The 27,949-nt window shown below is 32.1% G+C and overlaps 1 protein-coding gene across 1 annotated transcript in view; it reads left to right on the top strand.

Annotated features, from left to right (window-relative positions):
- The window catches only part of LOC127711453 (fibrillin-1-like), a gene marked incomplete at its 5' end in the record, with an annotated part of 283,783 nt that overhangs the window by 21,685 nt on the left and 234,149 nt on the right, over positions 1–27,949 (top strand). Inside the window, 12 exons of the mRNA XM_052217522.1 lie at positions 1,345–1,452; positions 2,577–2,684; positions 3,563–3,670; positions 4,806–4,913; positions 5,285–5,392; positions 6,379–6,486; positions 6,954–7,061; positions 8,690–8,797; positions 9,387–9,494; positions 11,247–11,354; positions 12,392–12,499; positions 14,859–14,966. Coding sequence (XP_052073482.1) covers positions 1,345–1,452; positions 2,577–2,684; positions 3,563–3,670; positions 4,806–4,913; positions 5,285–5,392; positions 6,379–6,486; positions 6,954–7,061; positions 8,690–8,797; positions 9,387–9,494; positions 11,247–11,354; positions 12,392–12,499; positions 14,859–14,966 — 1,296 coding nt within the window. The remainder of the gene's footprint in view (positions 1–1,344; positions 1,453–2,576; positions 2,685–3,562; positions 3,671–4,805; positions 4,914–5,284; positions 5,393–6,378; positions 6,487–6,953; positions 7,062–8,689; positions 8,798–9,386; positions 9,495–11,246; positions 11,355–12,391; positions 12,500–14,858; positions 14,967–27,949) is intronic.

Below are 27,949 nucleotides of genomic sequence, written 5' to 3'. Positions count from 1 at the left end.
GTTCGGTAAGGCCCCGATTATTAAGTTTAATGTTTTATGATAAAACGTGTTTAAATGTGATGAAAACATATGAGAAAGTTAAATAAATCTTTTTTTGCGAAAGTTTTATTTTCAAGCATTGATTTTTACATCCCAAAATAGGTTAAAAATAGAGATTTTTGCAACATTGCACAAAATCGTCCGGATTTCAACCTAATTACGATGTAGGAAACATAGAGCGCAGGCGTCGACAAACAAAATATTCAAGTCAAATATGTAAAATTTCATAAAAAAACATTATGCTAAAACATCTTTGTTGTCGACGCATGCGCTCTATGTTTCCTCTCCAAAACGTCAACGTAATGTTTACCTGTTTTCATCGAATTTTAGCGGAAAATCAAATAGAGTGCTATTTGTGAACACAAAAACATAAATTTTCAACAAAAAGACGTTTTTCCAATCTAGTCATTATATTACCATTGATTCTTTGTGACATTAGTCAATAAATCCTAATTTCAAATTTCAGCTAGAATAAAGGGCCATTTTAGGGCCTTACCGAACCTACTCCTTTCATATTGGGTGAGAGCGTAAGCACATTGTGTATCAAATCTATCTTATCGACTATTTTAACGTGTGGAATTCAGACCAGTGGCCTATTAAAGCAATCAAGGCTTCAATATTAATAACCTACATATATTGGTCCTTACAAAAACAAATATCATCAATAACAATTTGTTAGACTTTAAATTTTTGCATTTATTTTGCAATCGTTGATCATCAATTTCTCCATCTCTTCTATGGGCGAAACGTTTCAGATTTTTTTCAACATCATGTTTTGATATATGGACGTAGCACTGCTACTAACCGTGTCTTAAAATAAAACACGCCCAGTTACCCAATATTGAATATACAAGTCTCCGGGTGTACGCTTTTAAACAATGATATTCCTAGAAATTTATAGGAGGTAAGATAATAATCAATTTACGAGATTTGAACAACGGTAAAAAGAAAATACTCATTAACGATACTAAGGTTATTATATCTGAAACCAGGTGCACGTTTCTTCTATAAAAGACGTGTCATTGACACTCGTCAAAAATAATGAATAGGCCAAATACAGTACGAAGTTGTAAAGCATAGCTGCTTTTGCCTTAATTTAAACCAACGGGTTAATTTTCCTTTTTCTAAAGTATCAAGTAACAGAACGGTATACACCAATTTTTACAATGATATATAAATGATATATTAAAATAAATTAGACTTTAATACATGTAATCATATAAATAATATTTCAAAAAGGTTCCTACTAAAGGAATTATTAAAGCAACAGGGGAGGTTGAAATTAATTATTTAAATTGTTTGCAGTAACACCTTGCACCAGTCAGCCTTGTTTTCATGATGGTAGCTGTTCTATATCAGGAAATAGCTATATTTGCAATTGTTCAAATGGATTTTCGGGCAAGTCATGTGAAGGTAAGTTTAACATAATATATATGAAAAAGAAATTCACGTGAAGCGCGGTTTTATCTATGTTAATGTTTCTTCAGAAGCGATGTAATAAACTGGAGAGGAAATTTTTATTCTGGTAAAAGATTAAGTGAAGACAGTTCTTCTGTAAACAAATAAACAGTCATCCCTTGCATTTTTTCTACCTGAGGAATAGATTATCTTAGCTGTATTTGGCAAGAATTTTGGGTCCTCATTGCTCTTCAACTTCGTACGTTATTTGGCCCTTTAAAATTTTTTTGATTCGAGCGTCACTGATGAGTCTTTTTCAGACGAAACGCTCGTCTGGCGTACAAAATGTTAATCCTGGTATATATGATGAGTGTATATCTACTTTAAACCGACAGTCTTATATTTAAACGAGGTGTAGGTCAGGTTTATATCTAGCGTAGTGAAGAAGGAAAAAATAAACAATAAAAGTTCAAAGAATGTATTTCCTATACACTGTACTTATCATCATGAATTAAGTTTGATTTACCCAATACGTAGTTTTGATAAATAAAGTAAATCTATATAAAAATATGAAAACAACAACCTAGAAATCTATATAAATAATAGTTTCGTTTCATATAATTATTAAAAAAAATCCTTCAACCAGATTGCCATATCAAATTAAACCACTGTCTATAATGATAGGCAATGTATGCATTAAACTCAGCGAAAATCATTTTTTACTTATAAGACTTATTTTCAAATTAGCACATTTAGCAGTTAATGGAAATGAATTTTGATGGAATTTTAACAGTATGTAGTTTACCATTATAACTGTATACAAGTATCTGTTACAGTCATATGTTTTGTCTAAAAAGGACGACTCATCATTCTCGCTTGATTCAATAAGTTAAAAGGCCAAGATAGTTTATGAATTTGCACAGCAAAATTACACCAGAATGTTAGCTATATCTTGTTTTTATCAAGTAACAGAATATTCTACACCAAGTTATACAATGAATAATACATGTACCATGTATAAATGATATATTGAACAAAGTTTGATTCTCGAAATCATATAAAAAACATTTTAAGAAGTTCCCAATAAGAATTATTCAAACAACAGGGGAGGCTGAAATAATCATTCAAATTGTTTGCAGTAACACCTTGCACCAGCCAGCCTTGTTTTCATGATGGTAGATGTGTTATATCAGGAAACAGCTATAGCTGCAATTGTACAAAGGGTTTTTCGGGCAACTCATGTGAAGGTAAGTTTAACAAAATATATATGCTAATGAAAAGTCTTAATTGGAAACACGATTTCATTTTTGTCTTTGCCACAAACACGCTATAGACAAAGCATTTAAGCACAAATATATGACAAGAAGACAAAATATAACCATAGAACAATTACACAATGTATAAATACAAAGCCACGCCAAAAGGATCTAACCAAAAATGGACTAAACAGTTAAGGTAGCAAATATACAAATATAAATAAAAAGAACACTATAACACGTTATTGAGATGATAAACACCGTCAGTACCTAGAATCAATATTTCAAGACCATCATGTATTATTTATGAAGGTGATACTGAAAATCTATCAACAAGGTCTTGGTATCTTCCGATGAACTTTTTTAGTAAAAGAACGAGACGTTCTTTGACATAGCCCTGGTTTATCAACTTTCTGCTTAGACACTGGTGACATTCTATAAAGTCTGAGTAGCAGCTGCAAGCTCTTGAATGCCGATTAAGTTGGGTAAAGTCTATCCCATAGGCAGCTTAAGTTGGTATATTGCTGCTAAGTTTGGGGGAATTTATAATTTCAAAATAAAATTTGTCATAGATTCTAATACGTCAGATTTCTATTTAGCCTAATGAAAAAATATTGAACTTTGAGAATATAATTTTAAAATATCTAGTAATATTGTTTGTGCCGGTTTTGTTTAAGATATAAATACATTATCGATGGCATGACAATACATAATGAATGTTCACAAACTTTCCTATACAATTTACAAATCTTCACAATTCATGTTTCATTTACCAGATTCATTGATATGATAAATAAAGTAAATCTATATACAAATATGAAAATTACTACTTAAATAATTTATATAAATAACTTTTCAATTTATTTCAGTGACACCATGCAGCAGTAGTCCTTGTGTTCATTCTGGATCATGCTTAAATAATAATGGCAGCTATGTTTGTGTTTGTCCGATAGGATATTCTGGCAAAAGGTGTGAAGGTACAACTTACTGATCATTATTGTCACTTTATGTATTAGAAAATAATAATAATAGACAATATATATAAGGTTTTATTTGATATACATCATGTTGATGATACAGATATTTTAACATCGTAGCGATTTGTGTGTAAATAAAGTAATGGTCACTATCTTTGAAATACCACCGGAAGCATTGCATTTTTCCTTTATATCATTACGTATTGACGCGCCAGTCATATGTTACAAAAGAAGAGTCGAAAGATGCTAAACGGACATTTAAACCCATTAGTCTGAGACAAACTGACAACGCAATGACATAAAAAAAAAAACGAAAAAAAGACAAAACAGTATACAACGTACTAAATAGAAAATAAAGACTAAGCAAAACGAACTGGGGGTAATCTCAGGTGCTCCTGTAAAAATGAGCAGATTCTGATCCTAATGGGGCACCATTCGTGTTGCTCATGTTATTTCAAACCCGGTGATAATTCTAATTAGGTAGGTCACATTCGAAGAAAAGACGTCTCGTGATATCGTCCGGAAAAATTTCGATTTAATGTAAGGATTTATTTTATCGAGGATAATACATTGTTCATAAAATAAAAATTTAGTTAGTTTTGTACATACGACACACACGTTAAGTTCGATTTAAATGAGCTATACTCATATGATAGCAATACAATTGAAAATATGTCTTATGTGAAATATGATGGGGCTTTTTATAGCCGACTATACGGTATGGGTTTTTCTCATTGTTGAAGGCCGTACGGTTGCCTATATTTGCTTAAATCTACTTCATTTTAACTTTGCTAGATAGTTATCTCATTGGCAATCATACCTCATCTCCTTTTTTCATATTGACTCCTGGTCTACAAATCTTCGCTTTTATCTAATGAGTACAAAACACATCAGCATCAATGCACAATTTCGAAGTCTTTCGTAGTCCTGATCTTGGATTCAACCAACAAACTCATTCACTTTATGAAAAGACCCTATCAAAAAGCAACACAAACGGTACAAGGCTCTGTATATTTTGGTATGGAATCTTGTTTTTACGTTTTAGTAAAATTTTAATTACAAAAACATCACATGACGATGGTAATTTTATTCCTGATGATATTATGAAAACTTTAATATCCGAAATATTTCACAGTTGATCCGTGTGACGGTTTTCATTGTGAAAATGAAGGCACAAAAACAGTATTAGGATCAACCTGTCAGTGTATATGTAGAAGTGGCTTCTCTGGAGCATCATGTGAAGGTATCTCTTTCTTAAGTTTTTGTTTACCAGTTGATGAAAATGAAAAATCAGCACATTTTTACTTGACATAATCACTCAAACTGATAATTTGTACATTAGTAAGATAACCTTTAAACTCCGTTAATCAATGCAACCAATTCATACTAAGAGAAAATACATGTTTATGTAGACAACTATTTTTTTTATTTTAAAAAAGAGTGATATTATTCACACCAGAATGATTTCTTATGTATAAATCCAAAGAATGCTACATCAATTTATACGGGGTCATATAAACGGTATATAGAAAAAAAAATTTAACTTTTAGAATTTTAAAGAAATATATAAGCAAAAAAGGATGTAGAAATTTGATTTTGTTATGTTCCTTGCAGCAACGCCTTGCAGTAGCCTTCCTTGTTTTCATGAGGGTAAATGTTTGATATCAGGGAACAGCTTTAGTTGCAATTGTTCAAAGGGGTATTCTGGCAACTCATGTGAAGGTACGTTAAGCATAATATATTTGATAAAGAAAAGGCGTAATTGAAAACACGATCGTATCTATACCAATACTTTAGACTTAATTAAAAACAAACTGTTCAATAAACTGAACATGATTGTTTTTACTGTTCGTATATACAGTGAGAACAATACCTTAATAAATAATATCCAATCATCCATATAGACGCATTCTACTATATCCGATACTTGGATAAAATTTTTATCGCATTTCTACATATTCTTTTTAAAATAAATTTGAACATTACATTCCAAGGAAAGTAAAATATATTACTTGGCAGCTTATTTTCAATACGAACCTGTAGCAATATAAAGCAATGAATTATGATTCATTCTCTTACTACTTGCCAGTCTACAATGAAATAAATAGGATTAGTCCGTTAGAGTATTTTCCCTTGGTTTACACTTCGATATACCATAATGCCAAGATCGATTTTACTGTAATCTATTCTTTCGCGATACGATATACACATGGCATGGGATCTTTGGATTCCAAGAAAATCGAAATTGAAAAAAGGTACAGGATAGTTTTTTTTCCCAAACAAAAAGAAATAATGCGTTACAGCTAGAGAAAACATATTTAATTAAAATAGAATAAAATTTCACAGGGGGCATTAAGTGTTACCTTTGATCGTTCGTCTTTCCGTCCGTCCTTCCGTTGTCACATATTATAAGCAAGCTTGAGCAGGAGCATTCGTGTCCGCAGATACGTTTTTCTTTTATTTCAAGAAGTAATTGATATGTTAGCAGGGTCGCTGACTCAGAATATCCAGGTTGTGAGTTAATCCACCCGAGTATATTCATCAATAAAATGTAGAAAGAAATGTGTTTAATCCTATAATATCCCACTAATTTGCCAATATCTTATTTGGCTAAAAAGTAAAATAAATCTTAATCTAAAACTATGAAAACTACTGTAAAAACTACTATGCGTAACATTTGAATGGGATATTTTTCAATTTCGCTTCAGTGACGCCATGCAGCGGTAGACCGTGTTTAAATTCTGGATCATGTTTAAATATTAATGGCAGCTATTTGTGTGCTTGTCCAAAAGGATATTCCGGTAGATTATGTGGAGGTACAAATTAAAGATTATAGTGTTACTTAATTTACTTATTAAAGAGATCTTACAGATATCTATCCAAATTTAAACCTAAAAATCGTTTAAATATTTGACAGACACAACTGGATCGCTTTTTATTATACCATTTCTCGTAGAAACACATGTTTTGCCTTGAAATAATATTTGGTCCTTACCCTTTTAGTCGTTGATCTAATTCTATTGAGCTCAAAGCACATAACTAGAAATTTACAATTTCAAAGTCTTTCATTGGTTCGATCACAGTTTTAACATACTATTGCATCCACACAAAGACACAAAAATGACCGCAGCTATTATATTTTTGTGTATGTCTAAGGTTATTTAAATTTAAGTCAGTTTAATTGTAATTTCTTTCCATAATTAGAATAACGCTTCGATGGGAATAATATTTTACAGTAGGTTAGGGATCCTTTAAAATGTATATGTCGAACTTAATTTCACAGCTGATCCGTGTGACGGGTTTTCTTGTCAAAATGGAGGAACAAAAGCTGTATCAGGAACAACCTGTCTATGTACATGTAGAAGTGGCTTCTCTGGATCATTATGTGAAGGTATTGTTTATTTGTGTGGATGTTTTTTTTGCTACCATTTTATTTTCGTTTTATATGATTGGTAGATTAAATGCCTGCAATCACTATCACAGGTGATTACGGTATCAGTAGTTTACTAATATTAAAATCGATTAAGCAAAAACTGAATGAATCGTATGAGCTCCAAAAGGAGCGAGCCCGGGTGAAACGTTATTTATAACGATAAACGATAAATGCAGTATAGTTCAGAGTGTTTGACAATCCTCAAAAAGTTGTAAGACTTAGTTTGATGTTAGTTCATTCGCCAATTAATGAGTATTGAGCGAAAGATAACTGGACAAGTATTTACGGTAAAATATTCATCAAAAGCGTACATTTGTTAGTCAGATAACCATTTTATTCTGTATAGCAAGCCAACCCATTCATACAGAAATAAACTTTACTGTGGGCAAATAAACATACTGATACCGGGAATCTGCAAAGCGATTGATATGATTAACATCAGAGGGTTTATTATCATTTTTATACGCCCGTTTACGGGACGTATTATGGTATACCGTTGACCGTCTGTCCGTCTGTCCGTCCGTCTGTCCGTCCGTCCGTCCGTCTGTCCGTCCGTCCGTCCGTCGTCAACATGTCGGACATTAACTCAAAAATTCTTTAACAAATATGCATGAAACTTTGCTGGATTGTTTATATCTATCGACGTGAGCTCCCTTTAGTTTTTTTTATAAATTTTGGATTTACCGTTTCCGAGTTTTAGGGTTTTATTCATTAAAAAAGGGGGATTTTCCTGTTTTTGGACAATAACTGAAAAACAATTTCACTAATTTGCCAGAAACTTTGATGAATTGTTTATTTCTATCGACATGAGCTCCCTTTTGATTTTCATAAATTTTAGACCATAGTTTTCCGATTTATGGGGTTTTATTCATTACAAAAAGGGGGATTTTCCACTTTTCGGACAATAACTAAAAAACGCTTTGAACAGTCTTGAATTGTTTATATCTATTGACGTGACTTCCCTTTTGATTTTTTTAAATTTCAGTTTTAACGTTACCGTTTTATGGGGTTGCATTTATTAAATAAGGGGGAATTTCCCAGTTTTCTGTCAATAACTCAAAAATGATTTGAGCAGTAATTTTGGTTCATAAATTTCAGTTATGTGTGGAACTTTATGTTTTTTGTTTTCAGTCTGACAACAGATTTACTAAGTATTGCGCAACAGCAAGAAATTTTTAATTGAATATAAATTCAATTCATATAACCAATTTCAAGTTCTCAGACTACATTTTTTCAGAAACCTATAATATGTCAAATATTTAATTACAATCCAAATTCAGACCTGTATCAAGGTTGAATATTGTGTCCATTTTTGCCCCAACTGTTCAGGGTTTGACCTCTGCGGGTGTATCAGTTTATTTTAGGTATCAAACGAATGTATTATGTTTTTGTGTATCAAAAAAGGAACTATATTTCGGTACGTACCAAACAAAGGAAATATAAACCAGTTAATATGATGTAATATTAAGGATAAAAAACAAAGTAGGATTCAAGGAAACCTATTCACTTGACCTGGAAATTTTTTTACTTGAAAATATATTAAAACAAGATGTGAGGCTGCAATTTGATTTTAATGTTATTTGCAGTAACCCCTTGCAGTAACCAGCCTTGTTTTCATGACGGCAGTTGTTCTATATCAGGAAACAGCTTCAGTTGCAACTGTTCAAATGGATATTCGGGCAAATTATGTGAAGGTTAGTCAAACCAAAATGTATTGAAGCAGAAAAGGCACCATTTGAAAACACGTTTCATCTATATCAATGATTAAACAATTATACTACATCTTCCTATTTTTATATCTTACCTATTATAAGAGACGACTTAATTAACTGACTGTGATATTTTTATGCTACGTAATAGGCAAAATAATGACAAACAAATAATCAATGGTCTTTTAAACTCGAGGATTGTAAATAAAAAACACCTACTCGCTTGAAAAACCATCGATAATCTATAATAATTCCAAAAACAATTTTCAATTAAAGCATTGTGAATTTCGTTATTTTTGATAGATAAATTGTTATGATAAATAAAGTTGATTTATATCAAAATACGAAAATTATTACCTTTCATCTTACCCTTTAGTAGCACCTGAGATCACCCCTAGTTTTTGGTGGGGTTGGTGTTGTTTAGTCTTTAGTTTTTCGATGTTGTGTGTTGTGTACTATTGTTTGTCTGTTGGTGTTGTCAGTTTATTTTTGACTTATGAGTTTGAATGTCCAGTTGGTATCTTTCGCCTCTCTTTTACATTTGAATGATTTGTTTTTTTAAATTTTTATCTAGTGACACCATGCAGCAGTAGTCCGTGTGTGAATTCCGGATCATGTTTCAATTTTAATGGCAGCTATGGATGCTTCTGTCCGATAGGATACTCTGGTAGATATTGTGAAGGTACACACGTAATTTTAACATTATTTACGTACAAATTACAAAAACATATGTACAAGGTTAATGGGAGCTATGTATGCGTTTGTAAGTAAAGTAATAGTTTTCTCAATATACATGTATAGTTATCATTCATATGTAAATGCAGTGGAGGTCATCAAAACCTTAAAATATCTGAATCTACTAATTCAATATACAATTATCTCATAGTCAGAACGTTTGGTGTACACAAAGTGTACAATCTGTAAAGACACATATGGTTTGAAAACACATGATCTACATTAAACATTGTGCGTGTTCATTTGAAGGACAAAGATGAGCAAATTGTAATACAATTAAAATTGCGGCTAACTCACGGAAAGTTGACAGTTTTCTGTATAATCTCATAATATTTTCTGCAATTTCAATTTGTTTCTTCGGCTTGGTCCACTTTTTTATTCTCGACCGAATCTGATGACAGTTTTTCGGAAACAAAAGGAATGACTTGTAAATGAATGTTAGTCCTAAGCAGCCGTTTTGATCTTAACGTCGATTAAACTGTCGGAACGTAAATAATTAAAGTCTTGTTCAGGGTATACATGTAAGTTCTTTTTCAGATAATACAGTACTGTTTGGACGTTTTCATACAGTCAGTCAAGAGCTTTTCAGACATTTCAATACGTTGTAGTTTTGTACAGGCAAATAAAAACTAATGAACAGTCTGAGCATATAATGAACATATCTTAAGTGATTACAAAAAAAGTTTTTGAATAGTTATGAATTTAACGAGCCGGACGAATTTAAGAATTGAATAAGAGACTGAACATGGCTTAGTAATTTATTCTGCAGCCTAAAAACAGCTTTTTGAGGGGACCATTTGAGTCGAAAATTGATCATTAACAAAAAATTCTCTGAAACTGACATTATCAAGATGCTTGATTTCTTGATTGACAGTATATTTGTCACGTTTAAAGGACGTGTTTTTCAACAAACAATCGGCATTTTCATGGGAACCAACTGTGCTCCTATTCTTGCCGACTTGTTCCTTTATTCATATGAGGCTGACTTCATACAGGAACTTCTTAGAAAGAAAGAAAAAAAGTTAGCTGTATCCTTTAACCTAATTTTTCGCTATATAGATGATGTTTTCTCACTAATTAATTCAAAATTTAGTGACTATGTTGAACACATCTATCCCATCGAAATTAAAATAAAGGATACAACTGATACAGTTAAATTGGCCTCATATCTTGACTTACAACAAGAAGGTGACAATAATGTTCGGTTGAAAACAAAAGTTTACGACAAAAGAAATGATTTCAGCTTCCTTATTTTGAACTTCCCATTTCTATGTAGCAACATTCCAGCAGCACTTGCGTACGGAGTATATATCTCCCAGTTGATACGATATTCCCGGGCTTGTATTTCCAATCATGATAACCTTGATATAGGGTTACGCTCACAAGGAAGCTATTAAACCAAAAGGGGTGAAGTTGAAATCGTCCTTTCCTAAATTTTACTGACGCCATCACGTTAGGTGACTGTAATGGAATATCCGTTTTATAGATGTCAACGGATATGTTCCAATTGTCGTAGCTACAATCCCGTCCTCTTTTCCCCGAAAGTGATCTACCGAATTAGACTTATCACCGGATTCCTACTAACATGAGAACACAAAACCACTAACACGGCCTTATTTATTTTTTCCATGAATATCAGAACAATGTAACATTAAGAATATTAGTCCACATGATGTTGAACGCTTTTTATATATTACAGTTGATCCGTGTGACGGTTTTTCTTGTGAAAATGGGGGAACAAAAACTGTGTCAGCAACAACCTGTCAGTGTACATGTAGAAGTTGCTTTTCAGGATCATCATGTGAAGGTTTTTCTGTTTTACGTGTCCTTTTTCATGTTGACAAAAGTCGCGACTTATTTATCAACGTTAACTTAGGAGATAACTGTATTGTATTTAAAGCTTTGCCTTCGTAAAACGTAGATTAAAGTGTCCAAAATTAAGTGTACCAAGCGACACGTAGCAGAGCTAGGTAAACGGATATTTGCGATAGAAAAATCGAGTTTTACGAAGGGAAGCTTAAAATACAATACAGTTATGTCCATTATAATGTCACATATTAAAATAAATTCCATTTTAGTAAATATTTTGGCTAAGCAAAGCCATAAATGAAAAAAAGTCCGCAAAACTGTTACATCCTCTTTGGTTTCTAAACAATGTAACGTCATAGATTTACTCAATATGTCAAACATAAACACTAGATGTAATTATACTCTTTGTTCTCTTTTGAATGGTTTAAATATTGGCAAAATGAGACTTTTTTGGTTTTTTTTTGAGAAACTACATACCAAAAACAGTTTAAATTCAAAAATGGTGGCTTTCCTTAGTTATGGACTGGTAGAACTTAGAATCTAACACTTCAAAATATTCGTCAACGTCCAATGAAAATTGTCGTTCCAAAACAAATTGCATTAGAATATAGAATTATGTAAAAAAATCTTTTTCAAGTTACAACGAACTTGGAATTTAGGTTAATTTAATTTAAATATTCGAACCTGTTTTGCTGTAAATAAGTCGTATACCTTTGAACACCTGAGGGCATAACAGCATTTCTATTGCAAGGGAAGTTTTTTTGATGTTGGAAAATTTAAAATGCCAATGCTTCTATTGTTGTAGTGTTCTCGAGCAACGGTGACCTGTAATGGCTTTGACTATTTTTCAAAGGTTCCAGTTGGTTATATGAATCGTCAAGTACCTATACATTCTAAATCGATTTGGTTTTGAGCGTTTCTCTAAGAGGTTATTCTACAAAAAGAATTCGTACTACCCAAATGCATAAAGTGATTAAGTTCGTCAACAGGGGATAAACACACTCATTTGCACTTTTTTTTTATTTTTGTTTTCAGTGACTCCTTGTAGTAGTCGGCCTTGTTTGCATGAGGGTAGTTGTTCTTTTTCTGGAAACAGCTTCAATTGCAAATGTTCAAACGGATATTCTGGAAATGTATGCGAAGGTACGTTCAACGAATAAAAGTTTAAATGATAATAAAGATGAGAGGATATCATACTATTTTTATTATGTACTTTTGTGCATTTGTAATTCATTGGAAATTTTAACACTTAGTTAAGAACCAAATGAAATGTATATTTACAAGTCAGTCTTAATGTTTTATCTCAAAATAAAGTTAAGAGATATTTTGTCTTGAAATAATCATCAAGAATTCTCTAAATATACTGCCGAAATTTACCCAAAGGAACTTTCTTTAAATAAACCAAATATCAACAGCAATAACTGTCTTTTCCTAGATTTAGATATTTTGCGTTTTACACGAGAAACTCTTTACACAAATTTACGACAAAAGGGACGATTTTTTCCCAATTGTTAATTTTCCTTTTATGGACGGTTATGTTACTTTGACACCACCTTACGGTGTTTAAATATCCCAACCCTTTTGCTATGCCTCTGTCTTGTGTCAGGGATTTCGTTACCGCAAGAAATGCAATACCTTTTCTAAATTCATCCATAGATACAAAGATTTGGTTTGGAAGTTTGGCTGTACCTGAAGTAAACGATATAGCATATTTTAGTTTTTACTGTGATGTTTTAACCGAGTCCGGGCATTTAGATACGATCCGGGTAAACTTATCAATCCTTCAAATAAACTTATTTTAAAAGATTGTTACCAATTCAACACTGTAAATAGATCTTTGAATATAGTTCTCATTAGTATAAATATTGATTTTGTTATCGGTAAATTAAAACCATACTAAATATTATTGTTATACACATACTGCGGATTCGTTTATTTTTGTGGGTACCAATTTTCGTGGATTAAGGAAAACTCACATGTTCATGGATATTTATTTTCGTGGTTTTGCCGAAATCTGCATACAAGCCCTTAGAAAATTTGTCATTCGTTGAACATTTAATTTCGTGGTTCGAATAATAATGAATCCACAATATGCATATTCAAAGTCCTACAATATGTCGAGACCTATATTTTGGAATTGCACAAGGTCATGTTTTTTTCTGACTGTTAATGACATCTTTACACTAGATTCATTGGATGTTGGATGTGTACTGATTGATATGTTAGTCTTAGATACATGATTTTTTTGTGAGTTATTATTGCCTTTGAACTAGCTGTCGGAAACTGCTAGTACTCTTAGATCTGTACTTTGTGTCTTTATTGTTGTTAGGGATGTATAAATAACCTGCCACGTCCGGTTTATGTTTTTGTATCATGTCTTCCTGCTTTGTATCGATCTGATCAATGAAGCACTTTTCAACTGATTTTTATAGTTAGTTCTTATGTTGTACTACTACACCACTGAACCAGGTTAGGGGAGGTTTGGCGTCTTCAAACATGTTTAACCCCGCCACATTCTTTATATGCCTGTCCCAAGTCCAAAGCCTGTAGTTCAGAGGTTTTTGTTTGTTTATGTCGGTCATGCATAAATTGTTTTGTTATATTTTAGGCCATTAGTTTTCTCAATTGAATTATTTCATATCTTTCATTTTGGGGCTTTTTATAGCCGACTATACGGTATGGGTTTTTCTCATTGTTGAAGGCCGTATGGTTGTCTATATTTGCTTACATCCACTTCATTTGAGCTTTGGTGGATAGTTGTCTCATTAGCAATCATACCACATCTCCTTATTTTAATAACGATGTTTTTACAAACCACGAACATTCGTAAAGCATTCATGAACTGAAATATTTCGTGTTTATATACTTAAAAGTGCCTACTATGCATAAACATGAAAGAAATTGAATATTTAAAATGTTTGCTATACTGTATCCATTTTTATAAAAAAGAATCAATATCAAAGCAACATAGAACGGAAACATGGATGAATGGAATGTAGTTGCAAACATTACATGCATATTCAGAATGCTAGTATTTGAATTAAATTCAATTATACGCTGCTTTCTGCTACAAAAACAGATAGCAGTTGTGAATGTACTTCCTAAAAATTATCGTTACGAAGATACGTATCAAGACACATCGTACTTTAAGCCAATCCGTTTTCCTTCCTTATCCTAAATTCTGCGTGCAAGACAGAAACCTAGAAAATTCACGTTAAGGAGTCTTCGGTTAGATCTAGCTCGGGATCCATATACATATAATCCATGAACTCTTGCAATCAAGAAGGGCAAGTTCCCTCTATACCAACGTGGCAGTCTTCATAGAGTTTGAGCATTCACCATCAATTCACCATAACACGTATAAATAAAGGTTCAATCATTATGAATTATGTTTTAAATCCTTGATATAGTGATCGATATGATTTCTTATATCATAATAAATTCTAAGGGGGAAAACTGCATCCAAATAATTTGAAGTTTTATTTTCTTGATTTTGTTATAGTGACACCATGCAGCAGTAGCCCATGCGTAAATTCGGGATCATGTTTAAATGCTAATGGAAGCTATGTGTGTTTTTGTCCGAAAGGATATTCCGGCAAACGTTGTGAAGGTACATTTACAGAAAAATATTTTCTCATCATTTATCAAAATATATATAAGGTTAATGGTTTGTGTGTGTGTCACATTTAAATAGATTTAACAGTTTGTTAAAGAGAAGCAAAAGATACCAAAGGGACATTCAAACTCATCAGTCGAAAATAAACTGACAACGCCATGGCTAAAATAGAAAAGACCAGCAGACAAACAATAGTACACAAAATACAAATTTTTCAACTAATTGGTTTTTAGATCGGATATGACTGAGACTTTTGTTTTTGAATCCAAAATATTATGTCATACCAAGTCTTGACGAAAAGTTCGCACAACACTACATAGTAAACACTAAAGATTAAGCAACCCGAGTGACACCAAAAGACTAGGGGTGATCTCATGTGCTAAGGTTTGAAACCATCTCATTGACATTGACTCTGTTTCAACAGACGATAACTTGATGTCTTGCATAATCGAAAAAGACGGACATACATTTTTACTACTATCACAAGGTCGGGGTTGTTGTTGGTAAACTCTTCTATTTAAGTATATTTAAAGTGTTATTGGCTTTTCTCATTCATCAATCTTAATCTCAATGATGATATTCATCTTGATAAATCAGTAAAATCATTCATATTGGCCACTTGGTTATACGGATGGCAATGCCCAAAATGAAAATAAAATGTAGATTCACATTCAGAACTATAGCATATTAAAACCATAAGAATCTAGATTTTTTCTATCAGACAGAGATGCATAAAATGATTCTAAAGATAACAGTTCAAATTTAACAATTCTTAAGAAGTTCACAGTACTGTAACATAAACTTCAGATATACAATTTACTCTCTGAGACGACTGATATTTCGTCTTATTCTAATATGTGCGTAGCAACAAATATACTTTTTTTCTTTGATCTAGCTAGGAAATAAACGCACTTTGCACTCCACTCAATACGATCATATTTCCAGAATACAATCGACAGAATATTGACTACAATTGTGTGACAACAAGTAGCTTCACTAAAAATTTTGCAGCACCATTCATTTGAAATTTACTTTTTGCTGCATCAACATCATGAAAATATAAGATAATGCATAGCATCGACTGAGTTGAGTACTTATTTATTTATAAATTGATTTCACAGTTAATCCATGTGATGGTTTTACTTGTGATAATGGAGGAACCAAATCGGTATCAGGGAGAACCTGTCAGTGTGCATGTAGAAGTGGCTTCTCTGGATCATCATGTGAAGGTATTGCTTTCCTTGTGAATTTTCTTAATGTTCAACCTAGACATGACCATGTCCGTGATACATTACGTATGACAAATAAAGGCAACAGTAGTATACCGCTGTTCAAAAGTCTTAAATCGATTAAGAGAAAACAAATCCGGGATACAAACTAAAACCGAGTAAAACACATCAACTATAAGAGGGAAACAACGGAACAACAGAAACACAAAACTGCAACAAAAACAAACGCCAACATACATAGAAACGGACTATTTGATAACAACTGCCATATTCCTGACTTGGTACAGGACATTTTAAGACAAAATGGTGGATTAGACCTTGTTTAATGGCCAACCATACCTCCCGCGTATATGGCAATGTTAAAAAATATCGCTAAAATTACAACACTATGTGACAGGAATACAATACAAACAAACGCGAGAACACTCAGCACAGAGAAATGCATAAATAAATAATATAGTAGTACACTACAACATGTAAACCGCAGAATAACAATGCATCTTAACAATACAATGTTCAATGTTCATCTACAAAGTATGTGTTAAAATTCAGTGGGGGGTGGACGAAGACTATCAGTTTCAACATTTTAAGAACATTGTCCAAAAGCATGTTGTAGTTGAACACTAACCAGGTTTTAAGAACTATGAAACAGAGTGGATATGAATTCAACGTCAAATGTTGTGAATTGAGATTCTGATACCTTATATCTCATATAAAGCAACACAAACAATATTTATTGAGAAGAAGTAAGTAGTAGGAAAAAGAATACATCAGTTACTGTTTTCAGATGAAGTTATATCATTTGTATCAGGATATTCAAAACTTGCTCTTTATTATAAGATCAAGATCAAGAAAGTTTTAAGCATGGTAAAAATAAAATGATACAACGATAAATAAAGAACTATATTCCGTGAACAAGAACTATAAAACTGATATTATGTAAACATGATAGGCAAATTCCAATTAACCGTGTTATTTTAGCAAAAAGCGAATTTTGATTTGTGGTTTAATCATATTTCTTTCAAGAAACACCTTGCAGTAGTCAACCTTGTTTTCATGAAGGCAGTTGTTCTGTAACAGGAGACAGGTTTAGATGTAATTGTTCAGATGGATATTCTGGCACACTGTGTGAAGGTTAGTTAAAAGATATTGAAAAACAGAAAACACTCATAAGACATAGTTCAATCAATGTCTCAATTTCAAAGAGTAACATAGTAATGGTTTTAATGTACTGCAACAGAACACGAAAAAGACACGTAATTAACGAGTCTAATGCACCAGAATAACACACGACTGGAAATTGTTTTAATTTTCGTTTGGTCGTAAAAACATTCTATGGTCATATTTTTTGTATTTTAGTCTGTTAATGGGGTATTCTTCAATTTATGGTTTTGGGTAGTCACTTTAAAATATAAAAAAAAAACGAATGTTTTATTCAATTTTAGGCTCTGTTCGTAAATATTTTTGGTGCACAAATCATCAAGGGTCATCGGAATGATGAAGACATAAATAATAAACCATTCCCGAATAGAATTTTAAAACTTAAGGTTGGCAGGTTTTTAGCTGGAAATTTAACGCATTTTTCCTTGAAAACGAGAAAACATATAATTCAAAAACATTATTTCATATTTGAGTTGAAAGAATATATTATTGAGATACTGCATTCATATTTTGATGGACATGTAAATAGTTTTGTTAAAGATCAAGAAATAAAAACATCACTTATAGCTTTTCATATCCGTCATTCACATCTATTAATCATAGTAACATTTATCAAGTTCAATTATTAGCACGTTTTGTTCAACAATAAATTAAATAGTTTTAATGTGGTTGTGTACATAATATGTGAATTATTAGATATTTTTGAGTTTTGTAAGTGTGCTTTGATCACATTTTGTTGTTCTTTTTCTGTAAATAAGTTATATTCTTGTGCTTAAATTTTGACATTGTATAATAGTTAACCGAATCCTTTGGATAAGATTTTTTTCCGGATAATGGCTTGTTTTTGTAGTCCTGTAAAGTTTACTCCTATTATTCCAAAAAAGGAGACAGAATAAGGTTGAGTTGGAAAAATGCATTGTGTGTCAATATTCATCATATGAGCAATTAATATGCATGCGAGCAGTCGGGAAAATTATTATTGAAGCATGGATTCTGAGAGAGTTTAATGCAGAAATGAGATTAAAACTGAATTTACTGCTCCCGAAAAATCCTCTCATGGGGTACTAGACCAACTGTCTTACGACAAGATGCAGAGCATGTCAAACTTATTATAGACCATGCACACCAGCGACTGACAAATCCTTTTGATGTAAAATCTCATCTCAAGTCACTGATCAACATCTCAATTGGAATGCATGCGACTAAGGATATTGGACCAAAGCATTTGATGATGGTATTAGAATTGTCAAATCGTTTGTCAATGGTGCGTTGGAAGAAGGTGACTTCTATAGCACAATACCTAGGCCTAGATCAAAAATACAAACCTTCGAAGACAGAACGAAAAAGTCTAAATCAAGTGCAGGTCATGACCAGGAGAGACACTAAATGTACATATTATTCCAGACATTACAATAGAAAAGGTTATATCACTCTCAATTTGATCTATTCCCACTCTCTTTTCCACGAGGACGGCATCATGCTGAAACATGTAAGATCGATCTTTGTCATGAAATAGAAGCAGAAGCTGCATCTCATCATCAGTTGGCACCTCATGATTGATCCGCTATCGTACTTATAAGGATCGAAATGGCCTAAGTGCAACTGTTAAATGTTAAGACATTTAACACTTTCGGGGACTTGGCTCTATATTTCATTCAAATTCGGATATCATGCATTCCAATGCTGCTACAGTTGTTGATGTTTTTGATAGATTTGACATCAAACTTTCTATTAAATTGGTCAAAAGAGACCAACGAAGCAGTGTAAATTCTAGCCAAAATGTATTTCAGGTAATAGATGTTCGATCCTTACCAAACTGCAAAATTATGTTGAGCGTCATCATGCCCAGTCCCCTGGGTTGACTTCGCATGAGCATAAACTCTTTCTAGCGGGTAATTTTGTTGACTTGATTGTTGTGAAGAAGTTCTCTGCAGCATAGGTTACTGACTTTCAGGATTAAGTCAGGACACATTAAGAGGCAAATACCGAATGATCCTGCATGTCATGTTTGGTGACAGAGAGATCGAAAGGAAAAACAAGAAAGGTCGAGTAGGTAAAAAGTCTCCTGATACAGATGTTCCATTCTATGGATGTATTTCTTCGAAATCCTGTCTAATAAAAAAAACAACCAGAAACTGTGGTTTCATAGATTACCTTAGCTGTATTTGGGAAAACCTATAAGAATTTTTGTTTCTCAATGCCCTTTAACTTCGTTCCTAATTTTGGCTTGTTTAACCTTTTTTTATTCGAGCGTCACTGATTAGTCTTTTGTAAACAAAACGCGCGTCTGACTTACAAATAGACAAGATCCGGGTATTTATGATGAGTTTATTCAAACAGGGACACATACCAACAATAAATATGGTCGTAGATTTCTCCCTGTAATGTCTTTAGGTTACTTGCAAGATTTACTTTGAACCTGTAAATCATCCTTGCACCGAACGTTGTCCGTGTCAAGGTGGTTAAGCGTGTTGATACGCTTACCAGATTCGCAAACAATGAAGAGATTGACGTGTAGCTAATATTCTTGTATATAATTTCCCAGTGTGAAGCATTTTTAACTGTTTACCTTATTGATTAAGACCAGAGCTAATGTTTGTAGAACTTCAAATACAATTAAATAAGGGTCTTGGACGATTGTCAAATTACAACATTAGCAAATCAACATTGTAATCAATCACCTTGCTAAACAAAAAATGAGCCTACACATTTTTACCAGGATAATCCGTCAAAGAGAATGTTCATGGCATAAAAGTAATTTTGTTTTACACAAAACCTACAAAACAAGTTACACCTATGACTTAATACAGGCAAGGCAGTAGTACTGAGTATGCTACTCAGCGTAAGTCAGAATTTCGAATAATAACATTATAAATTTAATTTAATTTATATGAAACAGCAAGCACGAGAAACACGTACGAGACAAAATCATATGATACATAGAATACTTTTTTAAATTAGAGAATTATACCTGCAATGTGACAAATTTCATCCAATGGAAAACCATTGTAAACATTACAGGTATTCTAAAACACGTGTGAGATGTAAACAAATACACGTGTTTAATAAAAACAAATACATGTGCTTCCGTACTATTAATAAATATATGAATGTTTGTATCATAAGTAAGTCATATATATGATATATTGTTTCTTTGATAATCAAAATATCTTCCTTAGGAAAGCACTAATTTTTCTTTAACATTTTAAGACTCAGGCATAAATGCCATGAATCTGTTCTCTCATGCAAGATTCCTATTCAATCTTTATTATATGACGATATTCATGTTTTCCATTTTCCTATTCGTAACACAAGATCAAAAACCGACTAATATGTTAATCCTTAAATCAGTTATACTGATATAAGCCAAGATATACGCGGGACGACCCCCTAAAAAACGAAGGGTGCTCTCAGATGCTTCTAAAATGGAATCAGTCCCTGCTTCTGTAATGGTGCTCGTCGTGTAGCTGATTTCAAGAAAAGAAAATCCGATGATAAGACATATTTAATGATTAAAAAAGTGTTCAGTGTATGGGATTGTAGCTACAACAAATGTAACTTAAACTTGGATTTTTGGTACACTAGTTTCGATAACAAAGAAGCAATGAAGGCGTCCGTGAAGCTTTCGAGGAGATTACTTCATTTTTTTTCCTTTTAAGACTAATAGATCAATACAATCTTTAATAAAAACAAACCTTTATCCACACAATGGTGAAAGGAAACGAACGCACTTGATATATCACACGTACTCATAGATATATACATGTACTACAAATGCAGATGCTTCTTGAATATCTCTCCATAAATGTAGAAATACTACGTTCACAACTTTAAATCAAAGTCATACATTTGTCGTAACGTTGAATTAAAGTACTTGTATAACGTGTTCGTCAATGAACAGTCTTTGGAAATTTTACATACGATAGCATTATCAAATGAAACAGCATCTGCTAATTTAAATGTGCTTCTATATTATGTTTCTTGTTTGTCAAGATTAACATAAGATTATTAACAATTGTAACTTTTAATTATCACTGATATGTGAGTGGTTATTATATGTGAATATGTGAAAATCCCAAAAGGTATACTAACGTTGACGAAATCATACGGAAGATACCAAGCTGAAGGGAACATTCAAAACTCATATAACAAATCCATAAAATACTGCATAGATAACTAAACAATGAGCAACATAAATCCAACCAAAACTTTGGGGTTGATCGCAGTGAACTCCGGAAGAGAAGGCATATCCTGATGGCACTCGTTACGATGCTCAATTTAGGTGCATTGAATTGCTGACATTTCAAAATTTCAAAATATCTTGCAAAACCGAAATATTGGCTATTGCAAGTACCGAAGTATTGGCCAAATGGCAGGTGATTTACAGTCTATCGGCAGAAGTATCAACCTCAGTAAAAGATGGAGTGGCCCAAATATGATGATATTTTTTGTTTAAAATAAATCAACGATATTGGTTTTTTTAAGTCTCGATAAAGCAAATATAAAGTGTACTGTTTCCGGCATCGGCACATAAGAAGGCGTCCGTCAGTTCAACAATGTGTATGTTTTGATGGTTTAGTTTAAAAAGATCAAGTAATGGTATTTAGTAGGGAGTTGTTTTACCATTGGTACATCTTATTTTCATTGCGATTATTTTACTCTGTCCCTCAGTCATGGTCCATTAACTTTAAACTTTTATATAGTTTACATGTTACGCTGTTATGAATATTTCTGTGTCGACAATTTATCTATTTTTGAAAACCATTGCTTTTATATTCAGTAACACCATGTTCAAACAACCCCTGTCTTCACAATGGTCACTGTTCTGTATCAAACACTAACTTCTCCTGCAGTTGCCCAACGGGATATTCTGGAGAAATATGTGAAGGTAAGATACCATGAAATATAAATTAAATGTGAGATACAATTTCATAGACATACAAGTGAGAGGTTCAGCTAGCTATATATAACACCAGGTTTAATCCATCTATTTTCTACATAAGGAAATGTCTGTACCACGTCAGGAATATGACAATTGTTTTCTATTCGTTTGATGTGTTTGAGCTTTTGATTTTGCCATTTGATTAGGGACTTTCCATTTTGAATTTTCCTTGGAGTTCGGTGTTTTTGTTATTCTACTTTCCACCATTTTCTACATAAGGAAATGACTGTACCAAGTCAGGATTATGACAGTTGTTTGCCATTCGTTTGATGTGTTTGAGCTTTTGCCATTTGCTAAATGACTCTCCGTTTCGAATTTTCCTTCAAGTTCGGTATGTTTGTTATTTTACTTTTTATCCCATATATAGACCTCGTATTTTAAATTATCTTTGTTTATGATCAGCAGATAAAAAAGCAAAAACTTGTAGTAAAATTAGCTAACTAGCAACGAAAATATATTGGACTTAGGGTTAGTTTATACCGAGTGCAAAACCTGCTTATAGTTTTGCTTTATTTAGCCTTTTAAATTTTTTTGATTTGTGCGTTTTGTATCGATCCATTTGTATTCTTCTTTCAAATCTTATCTCTTTCAGTAACACCATGCATAAGTAGTCCTTGTCGAAACTCAGGAACATGTTCCAGTGTTGATGGAACTTATGCATGTGCATGTCAGACGGGATATTCAGGCACACGTTGTGAAGGTACAAAACTTTTTTCATTTCTGTAAATAATCTTCAAATAGTCTTTACTGTATATGTATTGATTGAACTATACGGATAATACGATATTTCCCTTCTCTTTCACGTTACATTTCAATATTTTAGATCGACAATTTATTATTTCTTAGTAGATAGATCGTTTTCATGAGGGCACCAATTCCTGATTCACTATTGATACTCGCTGTGTAAATAGTGTGGAAAAAAATTGATGAGTCAAGTAGAGTGATAAATTATGTCAAAAATATGCCTCTAATAGTTTACAATAGACGTTAACTAAGGATCAATCAATCCATCCGTGATAAAGGTAATTTAAATTTAAATAAAACAAATGTTTCCCGTCATTTGTGCTTGAATCAAAGCTACTGAAAATACTCAATAATATTTGAAAAGTTATCTTAAAGTCATTAGCAATTCATGGATAATTATTCAGAAAGTCAAAAACCAAAATCAACGACATAAAACTTATCAACATCGATAGCTCACTCGACTGACAACATTTTTAAATCAAAATAAACTTAAAAAACAGAGGAGAATGGACACAAATAGTGGATAAGACAGTAGTAAAAAAGGTTAATTCCTGATGTACTTTACAGAGATAACATTTGTATTGCAGTTACACCTTGCAGTGGAAACATCTGTTTGAACCAGGGAACTTGTTCCATTGTAAATAGTTTATTTAGATGTACGTGCAAGTCTGGGTTTTCAGGGAGATTTTGTGAAGGTACACATTTCACCAAATTTATTATTTATTTTATAATATCTATTTCAAGTTATGTAGCACAACAAAACGAAAAGTCACAAAAACATATATCGAGTTCATTTCAATAGCATTCGTTGTCAGAAATAGAAATTCTTGTCAATCAAGGCATAAATCTGTATATTGTACTATCTGATACGGTATATCTATTATCTTGGAAAGTTGATGTTTTCACTTTGAAACCTTAGGAGACAAAAATTGAAAAATGCAACGACGCAAATATGACTTATAATCGAATTAGACTTTTACCTATACTGAACACCGTCATCGGTGCTACTAGTGTTGTGTCATTTTTCTTTTGATCATTGCGTTGTTGGACGGTCTATGGCTATATATTTGATTCTTTTTTTTAAGATGATTTATTATTTAGATAGAGACGTATCTTTTTTCTAGGAAAGTAAACAGGAATGTGTGTAATTACGGGACACAGGCTTTCAATCCTTTACACATATCTATGTGTCATATTCAAATATCCATTATTTTTGCAGTTGAACAACATCACCAACAAAATAATAAATACACACTGATATGTTCATTTTATTCTAGAAAGATTTAACCTGTGATGCTATAACTTTCAGCTACTCCCTGCTCAACCAACCCTTGTCGCTATGGAACATGCTCAGTATCAGGTAGTAGTTATGCATGTATCTGTCCATATAGATATGAGGGCCAGCGATGTGAAGGTAATGATATATAACAAAATAATCAAATTAAAGACAAAAATAAATTTATAAACGATTTATATCGATATTTGTTTCTTTAATATTTAGAAACACAATTTTTATTTCAAGCGGAAAAGTATAGAGTTTATTTCAGTTGACATAAAGCATACAGCGTATACATAAATAAAACTGATATTTCAATGCTTCGCGTTGATTCTTTTCTTGTTTTATTCTTAATCAGCGACACCATTTATTACCAAACCATTTTATTTTTAAAGAGCCATCATGTGGAATCAAATTCAAATATCTAGAAAGTAAAATTAGCTACTGTTAGTTAGCAATCGGAGTGAATTTATCGTCAACAAACAAATGTTGTTATAGATTTATATTCATTCTAGAGTCTTTTTATAAATGAAAAAACAACACGTTATAAATTTCATCCGTCCGAAGCGCTTTTTTAAACTTCGACAAAGAACAGTTTGATAAATTATTAGCTTACTTTTTTTCTTTAATGATATGTACATGATGTAGTTCGTAATCAAATCCCTTCTCCGATGGAAAATAGAGAAATATTCTATCATCAAAGGTTTTGTTAATCTATTTATAAAGATAAAATTTTAATTTCTGTATTTTTTTTTATACAGTTTGAACATAATTTTATATCAAAGTTATATATACATGTAACTATTATATTTATTTATAAAGATAAGATTTTAATTTCTGCTATTCTTTATACAGTTTGAACATAATTTGATATCAGAATTATACATAACTATTATATCGAAATTGAAAAAAAAACGTTAAATGACAATGATTTTTAATTTTGTAATATTTGAAACAGAATCTCAATTAATTTTGAAATAAAAAACCTAAGTAAAGAAAATTTAAAGATATTTCAACTACTTACTATTTATCATCTATTCCCTGTCCCAGTACAATATAGATATTCCCTTTTATCATCATCTGTAAACTTGCATTAAATGAATAACGTAAAACATAACAAAATAGTATTGCTATACAAATGAAACAGCTATGAATATGTACGGTCCTACATTCTGGCGATATCTATATTTGTCATTTCATACTCATTTGCAAACTATTTTATAGACAATAAAAGCTACATTTAATGAAATACCAAGAAGCTGGATGTTACGAAACCTTTTACATCTCTTCACGACCAAAGCTGTTGTTGTTCTAGCAGACAATGTTTCAAATAATATTGTTTCTGTATGCAAAAATTATTATTTCCAATGCCTGACGTATGAGCATTAAGTTGACACTACATCAAGACATCCCATGTATATCTCATGTACATTCTCGACATCTACTTATTTAGGCATTGTTTACAAAATCAGAAAGATAAAGTAAAAAAAAACTCAATACAAGACAATAACAATTCTCAGTGACCATTTTCAAAATGAATTTGTGAACTTTATGCGACTCTCATACAAGTGAGCAGTTTAGCTTGCTGTAAAATTAGGTTTAATCCACCATTTTCTACATAAGGATATGCTTGAATCAAGTCAGGAATATGACAGTTGTTTTCACTTCGTTTGATGTGTTTGAGCTTTTGATTTTGCCATTTGATAAAGGACTTTCCATTTTGAATTTTCCTTGGCGTTCGGTATTTTTTTTTATTTTACCTTTTATACAAATAATCTGCAGCTTAGACATTCTATTAACAAAAAAAAAAACCATTTTCAACGTTGCATTTGCTATAAACGTTTTTTTCTCAGTACATGTATTAACGTTGATTTTGTTGCTGAAAAATTAAAACATAAGAAAATGTATATTTCTATATACAAAAAAATGACAAAAGGATAATAACAATAACAATAACAAAACTTCACATAGAAAATTAGAGACTAAGCAAGACAAACTTAGTAAGGAAGCGGGCCTGAACTTATGAGCCTAGGAACGACGAACAGGTCCTGCTACAAAGGTGGCATCCGTCATACATGAATGTTGCCAAAGCAAGTTAAAATCCAGTAATATGTCTCTTTTGGTAATGTCACTATCGAGAAATTGAGAATGCGATTGGGTAATGATAAATTGAATATATCAGTTGTCATTTGTTACACCAATACTCCATGAAGGTAAATCAAACTATAAAACTTTCGAAGGGATGACTTGAACTTTACCCCTTGGAACCTTTGATGCTGAAGCTTACGTGTAAGAAGTGACCTCGTGATAAAAAACACAAGCTCTGGAATATCGTATCAACTAGGAGATATATACTCCGTATGAAGGCGCTACTGGAATGTCGCTTCATAGAAATTTTACCAAAATTACCAATGGGGAAATCGAAACCATGCCTCTTGTCGCAATATTTTTAATCATTTATTAAACAGACATCGTCTATAAAGCGGATAAAGAAATTAAAGGATGAAAGCAGGTTTTATGATTTTTTTAATAGCTTCTGTATGAAATGTGTCTCATAAGAATAAAGACATCAGTCAGGAAGTAGATCAAAGGAATGCAGATTATCTACTTTAAAACTAGCAAAGATGTTGTCAATAATCAAAGCCAGCGTGTTGAAATTTTCAGTTTCAGTAAACATGATGCTGGAATCAGAGTGGTTTTTTTTTAACAAAGTATGATTTGTCCATTCCGAAACTAACTTTTTGAATCTTTGAATCTGCTTTGGCCATTCTGTTTTAAGAACAAACGAAATTCTTTCAATCCGGCTTTAAGCTTAGTATGAGGAAAGATATTGTTAGGAGAAGAGAAATCAACTATTTAAATACGTTTGCATAAAAAGAGATATTCTGATGGTATGTATTCTACCAGATCTTTTGATTATTTTTTGTATTGTCACCTGATTCACTATACCCCTAGAGTAGAAACATGTAGTTTCACAGTAACTCTGAGGTCAGAATTTGATTGCTGATAAGATAGATGTTAATAATTTGGAAAGAGGTTTCGGTGATAATAATATTGATTTTGTTATCAACAAATTAATTTAACCTTATTATAGTAATTGATTAAGTCTAGTGATCTAAATTTTGACACATTTGAGAGTTACACTAAAAATAACGGGTGAAATTACTTCAATGGTAAAATATGCCTAATATGCCTAATAGATTTATTACGCTTCAATACGATTCCTTGATACTTGTACAAAATACAAGAATCTTTGGACCTAAGGTACGTTTCAATTAATAAAGTTCTATCATTTTTATTTGTTTATGGCCCTAAAACAATTTGAAACTGGTCACACTTTAACAGTTCGTCAACATGTGTATTAGGTTTTGCATTTTCAAGTATTTGTACCTGGAGCATCACTTAATAGAAATGAGTTGTTCGAAAGAGCATTTTTGTTGAGTAAATTTGGCACCATTGATGTTAGTTTAAATTCCTTTATAAATTTATTGCGTTATTCAACACAAAGTTAGGGTTACGTAAATACAAGTCGAGTTGAATATGACATTAGTTTTCACAAATATGAATCATTAAAACGATTGGGTCAATATATTCGCCGTTATCAAACAACATCATTTGCATGTTA

The sequence above is a fragment of the Mytilus californianus genome, unplaced genomic scaffold (assembly GCF_021869535.1).
Source record: "Mytilus californianus isolate M0D057914Y unplaced genomic scaffold, xbMytCali1.0.p SCAF_8, whole genome shotgun sequence".
Classification (NCBI taxonomy): Eukaryota; Metazoa; Mollusca; class Bivalvia; order Mytilida; family Mytilidae; genus Mytilus; species Mytilus californianus.
This window is presented reverse-complemented; position numbering and strand designations above follow the sequence as displayed.